The sequence below is a fragment of the Danio aesculapii genome, chromosome 20, assembly GCF_903798145.1.
Source record: "Danio aesculapii chromosome 20, fDanAes4.1, whole genome shotgun sequence".
Taxonomy (NCBI): domain Eukaryota; kingdom Metazoa; phylum Chordata; class Actinopteri; order Cypriniformes; family Danionidae; genus Danio; species Danio aesculapii.
The window spans coordinates 36,692,361-36,702,180 of NC_079454.1; the positions used below are offsets into that span (position 1 = coordinate 36,692,361).

At 34.2% G+C, this 9,820-nt stretch overlaps 1 protein-coding gene across 1 annotated transcript in view; it reads right to left on the reverse strand.

The window, feature by feature from the left end:
* The window catches only part of adgrf8 (adhesion G protein-coupled receptor F8), a 34,224-nt gene extending 26,221 nt beyond the window's left edge, over positions 1-8,003 (reverse strand). Inside the window, exons 1-8 of the mRNA XM_056481117.1 lie at positions 7,958-8,003; positions 7,607-7,696; positions 6,257-6,360; positions 5,968-6,016; positions 2,773-2,916; positions 1,641-1,796; positions 1,409-1,555; positions 1,156-1,215 (exon numbers count right to left, since the gene is read on the reverse strand). Coding sequence (XP_056337092.1) covers positions 1,156-1,215; positions 1,409-1,555; positions 1,641-1,796; positions 2,773-2,916; positions 5,968-6,016; positions 6,257-6,360; positions 7,607-7,619 — 673 coding nt within the window. The 5' untranslated portion in view covers positions 7,620-7,696; positions 7,958-8,003. The remainder of the gene's footprint in view (positions 1-1,155; positions 1,216-1,408; positions 1,556-1,640; positions 1,797-2,772; positions 2,917-5,967; positions 6,017-6,256; positions 6,361-7,606; positions 7,697-7,957) is intronic.
* Positions 8,004-9,820: the final 1,817 nt, after the last annotated feature.

Sequence of the window (9,820 nt, forward strand, 5' to 3'; positions counted from 1 at the left end):
TAAGGGGGCTAATAATATTCACCTTAAAATGGATTTTAAAAATTCAAAACTGCTTTTACTCTAGCCGAAATGAAACAAATAAGGCTTTCTCCAGAATAAAAAAATATTATCAGACATATTGTGAAAATGTCCTTGCTCTGTTAAACATCATTTGGGAAATATTTAAAAAAGAATAAAAAATTTAAAGGGGGTGGGGGGTGGGGGGGGGGGGGGGGGGGGGGGGGGGGCTGATAATTCTAACTTCAACTATGGTGTAACGGATCACAAATCTCACGGTTCGGATCACATTATGGTTTTTAGTCACAGATCAGACCATTTTTTTGGATAAGATAAAGAGGAGGAGAAATATATTATTTGCTTTCAATTTATTACAAAACATTTTCAATAAATGATTCAGTTATTCATTTTCTAAAAATTAAATGTTTCTTAGATGGATAATTTTTGAAGAATTATTCTGTGGCATATTTTGCTAACCTATTGGTTACATACATGATTTCAATCTTTACCATAAACATCAGTGGTTTTATCTAAACTATAAACTGTTATCCCTGTACTTCTGTGTTATTTGACTGTTTGTAACTTTATAACTAACTCAAAAGACTAAAGACTCAATCTCTGTTTTCAGATTTGAATGCAGTGATTTGAAGGATTAATAAACATATGCAAATCACCATCATTTATAATATATATTATGTGAGATCCCTACCTTTTAATGATTAATCTTGCAGCTTACACTAAATGCTTTGATGCAGACAGACTAAACTAGTGACAAAAACACTTTTAATGAAACCCACCACATCATGAATAACCCACCACAACTTCTTCAAACTTGTAAAGTGCAAAATATACATCCAAAAATATGTAAACATCAGTATTGTCAGAAACGTGTGTACAAATTGATATTATTTCATTTGTATGAAAAAGTAAGATTCCTTAAACCTAGCCCTCATTTGGGGATGAGCAAATCATACTAAACTGCATGAATGAGATCGTACAAATTTATAAGTATTTGCCACTGTAAAAGTTACGCTTGTTACGAAAAGTTAAGATTGTGTAGGGTTCATAACATGTCAAAAAAGTTAAAAAAAACATTGAAAAATGTCAGAAATCTAATCTTTACTTATTCACATTTCAGAAATGTTTTACTGGAAATACCTGCTGTTGTTGATTGTGTTGGTGATGATGGTGATGGTGTAGGGGTTGTTAGTGATGGAGCTGTTAGAGGAAAACCGACATGACTTGGTTTACAATTCCCACATACATATTAATTCTTTAAATTTAATCAACAAATTAAAAATGATTTAACAGAACAAAAACAAAGCAGAAGATGACAAGATTTAAAATTCCTTTTTGATAGGAATCAAGGAAGGAGGAAAATAAAAAAGTCAAAATACAGAAGATAGCCTACCTGTACAGATGTTATTAATGCTGATTGTGAGATTTGGATTTGTTGCTGTGAATCCATTCAAACATGAGCAGCTGTAACTTCCCATTGTATTTGTGCAGTTAGAATTTGGACCACAGACAGGTGGATTGACCAAACATTTATCAACATCTTTGCAAAAAGAAAACCAAGATTATAACCAAGCTATTATAAATCAGAAATATGTTGTTTCTGTACAAATTAGCAAGTATCTCACCTTGGCAGAACTGTCCATCAGCTGGGAGGTCATTGATACATGTACATGATCCATTAGTGATGGCATCACAGGCCTGGTATGCATGACATGTGTCATTTGGCCAAACAAACAGACCCTCACATTTACACTGATACTGCGTTTCATTCAAAGAACACACTGGAGAGCAGAGGGAAAATGCCAAATTGTAGATAGCTATTGCTAGCAGTAGTTATTCTCATCTTTATAACTTGATTAGCGTCACTACTTACTTACCGGCCACTTTATTAGGTACACCTGTCCAACTGCTTGTTAACGCTAATTTCTTATCAGCCAATCACATGGCAGCAACTCAATGTGTTTAGGCATGTAGACATGGTCGTGACGATCTGCTGCAGTTCAACCCGAGCATCAGAATGGGGAGAAAAGGTGATTTAAGCGACTTTGAACATGGCATGGTTGTTGGTGCCAGAAGGGCTGGTCTGAGTATTTCAGAAACTGCTGATATACTGGGACAACCATCTCTAGGATTTACAGAGAAGGGTCAGAAAAAGAGAAAATATCCATTGAGCGGCAGTTTTGTGTCGCAAATGCCTTGTTGATGCCAGAGGTCAGAGGAGAATGGCCAGACTGGGTCGAACTGATAGAAAGGCAACAGTTACTCAAATAAACGCTTGTTACAACCGAGGTATGCAGAGGAGCATCTTTTAACACACAACAGAGGATGGTGGATAGGCTACAGCAGCAGAAGACTACACCAGGTGCCACTCCTCTCAGTTATGAACAGGAAACTGCAGCCATGTCAAAAAGCGTGAATCATCTCAGACTGGTTTCTTGAACATGACAGTGAGTTCACTGTATTCAAATGGCCTCCACAATCACCAGATAACAATCCAATAGAGTACCTTTGCGATGTGGAGGAACGGGAGATTCACATCATGGATGTGCAGCCGACAAATCTGCAGCAACTGCATGATGTCAATATGGACTAAAATCTCTGAGGAATATTTCCAGTACCTTGTTGACTCTATGTCATGGAGGATTAAGGCAGTTCTGAATGCAAATGTGGGTCCAGCCTGGTACTAGTAAGGTGTACTTAATAAAGTGGCCAATGAGTGCATAGCTAAAACATAAATTGAAAGAAAGGATCACTAACCTGTCGAAATATTCACAGCTGTAATTTCCGTGCTATTGTCTGCTTGAAATGGGAGTGGAACGGTGGCCACAGATGATATGATTTGGTTGAGAGCTTGAATGTCGGATACATTCACTTCCACTACCATTACATACTGCACTTGATCTGTCCATATTAAAACAAAATTGGATTTAGAAGCTTCATCAATTCATTTTTTCTCACCAGAATACAGCATTCAGATCTACATTTAAGACATCAATGAGTATACATTTCAGTCATTTATTGGGAGTGGCATCCCTATTGTATAACCAAACTCACACACCAAGTTTCATGAGTGACGATGTATTCAAATATGCGAGTGAATCACTCGAATTATGGTGTGTATACAAGCTACAACTATATTGCAAATCTTCATGTTAATTCTAAAGTTGTGTTTCCTGTCTCCTCGGGGTCTGCTTCTGTTCACAGCACGCTATTAAAGATTTGCCATCCACTTTTGGTGCGGATCTGAAAGCGATTAGTGTGTTCACTAAACAAACAGAGCTATTCGCGAAAACACCTTAGGTTCTGAAACAAAGATGCATTTGTGAAAGCACCAATATATACACAAAATTTTAAGACCAAAAATGTGAACAAGTCCAAGTAATGTGTTGTCATCTCGACACATTATTACGGTAATTACAAGGGTTTGAAGGCAGATATAATATGCACATACAACAGGGCGACATGTCTCATCTGTCAAAATACATAATAATAAGAAAGTCAAAACTAATACAATGCCAAATAGCACATGTACATCTGCAAGACGTATTTTGAAAATTGTTTACATTTGTGGAAAGATCCTATAGACATCTTTAAATGGTCTATTTCATAAATACTCTAGCCTAATTCTAAATATCCTGAATGTCATATTTTAAATGTCTATTTAATGTCTAACAGGAGATCATAGATGTATTGCAGATGTATAGACCATTTTGAAGGATGTAAACAAAAACAATGGTCCCAACGGATTTCCCGTTTTACTTTTTTAATTTCTATAGCTCCCATGAATCCAAAAAGAGCCACATATTGATAAATAATTTTATGATAGCTGTTTTAACATTAAGTTATGATTGAATTGCCTCTTGTTACAGTTATGAAATTGTTTGATGACAAGCAGGAAATGATCACGGGGCAATGACATGACCACATTGAAATGGTCTATTGTAGAACTCCGATATAACCAAAAACATCAAATAGAGAGTGTTCTGCGATGTATGTATGCTATCAGGAATAGGGTTTCAGCATCTTCAGTGCTTGGAGTCTTATGTTAACAGCCAGTTGTTCAGATTGGTACTTGTGGCACATTTTTGGGCATTTTGAAAAGTAATTCAGGTACTAAATACTAGTCACTCTGATAAGTTACTGCGTAATACGATGAAGCACTAAAAGGTGAACGTGTGTATATGGAACAAACAAATTCTTTCAAGTGAACTAATTGCTGTTTGATACCATTTTGCTGGTAGGCACCACGTAATAATGGCATTTACAATACAATATGAATCCAGTTAGCGTTCATACCCTCCATTTATAACCGCAGCTAATGTTTTCCACTCAAGCTTTTGTAATCAGCACGCAACTCAAATGCTTCACATTTTTAGAAGTACACTGTACAAAAATATCTGTTAATTAAAAGTTTCCATATTTTGTGATTCACAGGTGTTTTCCCTTTATTTACAATTGTGAATTGCATTATGGGTTGTTGATCTCTGCTCTGTCCACGTTTGATGTTGAAAATTCAATTCTACAGTTTAACAACTTGACTTTTGTTGACATTTAAGTAGTTTGAGACAAGATATTAAGAAATAATATATAGAGAATTAAGTTTTTTGGTAAATACTGTAACAGCTTATTACAAGTTAAGGTGACTCAAACCATTTGAGGAAATCGATTGCAACAAACCATTTAAGTTCAAAAACGAATCCTAATGAGTACTGTGAACTTAATCCGTTTGAGTAAATGAAGCAGTTTGAGCACAGGAAAACCCAATAAATGAAGAGAACTAAATCCAACTAAGTACTGTAAAACCCAATGGTTTAAGGCAACTCAAACCGTTTGAGGAAACCGATTGCTTTAGATTTTTAACTCAAATAGTTTAATCTATATGAGTAATTTAAACTTACTCCATTTAAGTTGAAGTATTGAGGTATTTAATTAACTCATTACCTTCAACACTTAATTCAAAACTCTTTTCAAATGAGTAGAATTAAATTTCAGTCAATTTTGAGTTAACTACACTCATTTCACTTGATTAAGTTGACTGTTGGGTTTTACAGTGCAGGTTTTTGTACCTTAATGTGTTACACCAACCCAGACGATATATCACTTTAAACTATTAAAAATGCCCCCCCAAAATTTTTTTTTTCAAACTGTTCAACTTCAAAAGCTTTTGGAGGAATGATCAAGGTTCCATAATGCAATTCAAAAGCATGAATAAGTATAAAAAAACATGAATCACAAAATAAGGAAAACTGTCCAAATATTTACAGATATTTTTTACAGTGAAGTCTATAAATAAAGATAAAACTTCTATCAAATAATCAAGTTTTGAGATTAAATCATGCACCAAATGAACTTTTGTTTTGTGGTAAGACAGGTGATCATCATTAAAATAATTCTTTCTGACTTGACTTCAGCTGCCCGTTTTACAAGCAGTATTCATGCTGCGTTTATATACATCTGTGTGAACATGGCATTTTAAGACTCAACACCTATGAGTAAACACTGGTCCTAAACACTGACTGTGTAAACATAAGCAATAGATAATCACTCTCTTCAAACAAAAGGCTTTCTAAAGGGATAGTTCATCCTAAAAGGAAAATTTACTCCCCATATATACGTACTCAGACATAGGTTCAACAGTTTCTTTCTTCTGTTGAAGAAAAAATTTAATATTTTGAACAATGTTAAATGTAATCATTGACTTCCATAGTATTTGTTTACTATGCAATTCAATATTTACAAGTTTTCAGCTTTCCTCAATATATGTTCTTTATTGTTCATCAGAAAAAAAGAAAATCGTAAAGGGTTTGGAACCATTTGAGGGTGAGTAAATAGTGAGCTAATGTTCATTTTTGGGTGAATTATCCCATTAAGAAAAAATAATTCATTCTTATTTTCATACAGAAAGCATCATTATTAATGTATTTTAGAAGAGAACACAAATGGGAACCAGACCTGTGCTTCTCCGTCTTATATGATGAGCTGCACCATCTGAGTAGCTAAACTGGAAACACGTATAAAGAAAGAAATATTTTGTTCTGTGTTCTTACTGTTAAAGAATGCAGCTGATTTCATAAATTTTACATATAAATACTTGTCCTTATATATTTAAGACATGACACAATCATCTTTGAGGACAACATGTATGCCTTAAATGATATATAAGTCTTAAAAAGTCAAATTAGATATCATTTTGAAAATATAGTTATGATTTTCCCTGTCTTATGTAACATAATTTCCATACCTGTAAATCCAGACTTATGTCTGAAAAATCAAGAACTTCCGCAACACACTCATGGTTCAGCAGGACAGCCAAGATGATTCCAAATAGATATATAGATATTTTCCCTGACATTGAGAAATTGCAGTCATTGTCAAGCCAAATGAGTTACATCAAGTTTACACCATCTTATTATTTATACTTATAATTAGGGCTGCACGATTAATCGAAAGCAGATCGTGATCTCGATTCGAGCCCTTAGACGACCTTAATCCAGCATTTCTACGATTCTGACAATTATATTTTCAAGTTCAGGAGACAAATGTAAAGCAACGTAAACATCTCCAAACGGTGTTGAAAGAGTCACATACTGTATTTCTGTATATCATAACAGTGTCAGTATAACTACTCTAGCCTACAAATGTCTCATTTTACCAATGAAATAAAAAAGGTCTAATAATATTGTCAATGAAAGATTGCAAGCATATGCTCATTCATTCATTTTCTTTTCAGCTTAATCCCTTTATTATTCAGGGGTTGGCACAGCAGAATTAACCGCCAACTTATCCACATGTTTTTACGCATGTCTTATGCCCTCCCAACCGCAACCCATCCCTGGGAAACATCCACAATCATTTACACTGATACACTATGGACAATTTTGCCTATTCAATTCACCTGTACCGCATGTCTTTGGACTGTAGTGGAAACCAGAGCACCCGGAGGAAACCCACGCGAACGCAGGGAGAACATGCAAACTCCACACAGAAACGCCAACTAACCCAGCCGAGGTTTGAACCAACGACTTTCTTGCTGTGAAGCGACAGCACTACCTACTGCGCCACTAATAATAATTAAACTTGGGAATTCTGAATAGTTGTATTCTAATAACTTTACTGTGCACATTACCAGGACACCTTTAAAGCCTATTCAAGTCTACTGTTGCAAGTCTATACAAAATGTAGCATTTTAACCAACATTAGACCTACAGATAATATTATTATTGTTGTTTTACCATATGTTTGAGAAATAACAACAGTCTACTCATATTAAGCTTTATTTTACATCTACAGAATCGTGAGAAAATCGTGATCTTGATTTTGAGAAAAACAAATTGGGATTTTCATTTTAGCCAGAATCGTGCAGCCCTACTTATAATAATAGAGTAAAAAACGAAGAAGCCATTAATGAAGAAAATTGATGTTGCATGAGGAAGGGGAAGTTATTTTCATTATTAAGAAACATAAATAATAATAAAAAAAAAACAGTGCATTCATGAATAGTAAATAGTGGAGTATTCCATAAAATCTTAATATCACATGTCATGTAATAGATTATGCTAAATTTCTAAGTAAAATGTGTGGTTTATTGTACCTCCACTGTCCATGTTTTACATCCAAGGTAAATTACAGCATATTTCTTCAGAATATAATTTTTTTGTTCACTCAGAGATCCAGAACATTTCTGTAAAACAGTCATGATATATTCTTTTTAAACAACCATATGTTTCATACTGTACATGTGCAAAAGAAAGGAATACTGATAATGATATGTCAGACGGTTTTAAAAGAATGATGTTTTCATTTTCAAAAGCATTGTCATGATAAAGGTCATTGTAAATGAAAGTGAAATGTATGTATCTCAAAAACATAAACATTTCTGTTCTCATAAATGAATTAGCAGATATATTAAGATATTCTTAAGAAACAAACACAACGCTCTTACCTTGCATCTGGGAAAACGCACATACTGCTACGCCAGTCTGAAGTCCTGAACTGACTCTTTACAGTAATCTGTTTGAAGATCAACATTTTAGTTTCCTTGTCTGAGGATCCACCTACAAAATGTTTCCCCTTCATTTTTAAAAAAAGTTGACAAACTTTCCATGCATCTCACGTCAATTAGTGCGCTTTTTCAAAACGTATTGTACCCTCTAGGATTGTATTAGGTTAGTGTAGTGTTAGTGTTTAATTATTAATATATTAAACGTTAAGTCTTTAAATTATTAAGCTTTCTGAATACTGATTTTAAATACAAACTTGCCAAAGTAGGATAATCCACTTGCAATGATTCTTTCTGCTACTAAGTTTTCATATCGACTGATCACCAAATAAAATAAAGTCTTTATTTTGTCTTTATGTCTTGATGACTAAATGTGACATGAAAAAAACAAACAAAGAAGACTGCAAGTTTTTCAGTTCCTGACTGACTGCATTCTTTCTTGCTCTCTCTCCCTTTTTCTCTGTCTCTCTCTTTCTCTTTCTCTCTCTCTGTGAAAGCAGTCTTTAAATAAGAACTCTTTACATACAATGTTGATTGTCCTTGGTGGTCCGTCCTCCATTTAAAAGAGAATGTCAATTAGTCACCTTTTCAAGTAAAGGTGGGAGATTTACAATGAAGAATCCTGAATGACGTCATAGCTGTGAATGCTTATGTTTTAAATATAAACCCAGGAAGCAGTGTCGGATTAAATAGTTAAAAAAAATCATTGACTTCTGTGGTCTTCATTCATTTCTAAAACACAGATATATTTTTATTTAAAAGTCTTTGGACGTCTTTCTTTACTGGATATTAAGTAAAGCCCCTGCACTGTTCAGCTCTAAACAACATGATTGGATGTTGGTTTTTTTCAGATGTTTCCTGAATTGTAGGCTGACAGTAGATTTAGATTATTTTCAGATGGGGATAATGTTGCCCTAAAAAACTAAATAAAAGTGTCACCAAAAACATATATTGTAACTTCTATGCAACTTCCATATACCGTAGGAACAGTATTACAGAAAATTTGAGTGGTTTTAAAATCTTGACTTTTCCAACCCACTGTAAACCTTGAAACCAGTTATCGTCTCATGTCTGTTTGATGCTATAAAGGGTTTTTACGGCATTTTTTTCTGTTGATAGATACAGGTTTACAAAATTCTTCAAAAATCTTGTGTGCTCAACAGAACAAAATAACCCAAACTGGTTAGGTACAAGTCAAGGCTGAGTTAATGATTAAATGTTTATATGTTTTGGTGAATTATCCCTTTAAAGGTCTCCCTCTCTTTCTCTTTCTCTCTCTCTCTCTCTCTCTCTCTCTCTCTCTCTCTCTCTCTCTCTCTCGTTAAAAGTGAAGTATTATAGAATCTGATATGGTACTTTTAAAGCTTACATTTTTCTGCACCTCCCAAGACATTTGTTTGCATATTAGACAAAGTCTACTGTTGTCATAATAATGAATTTTAATACCAAGCATTCCTTATGTACGATTTTTAGAACTGTTTAATAACCAGCCTAAATATAAACAGTGTATGGTGCTCAGCATATAAGAGTACACCACCTACAAATCTCTCCTTTAAATTTATATTTTCTATAGGAAGCTTTACAATATTATATTTGTGCATAAACATTAGTTTAGTCAGTACTGAAGCCAAATCTGGAGCTAATCTGACAAAATAACATACAATAATGATTTAAACATTTCATTTACATTTAGCAGATGCTTTTATATAAAGTGACTTACAAATAGGGACAAGGAAGCAATTTACACATCTATAAGAGCAGCAGTGAATAAGTGCTATAGACAAGTTTCAGGTGTGTAAAGTCTAA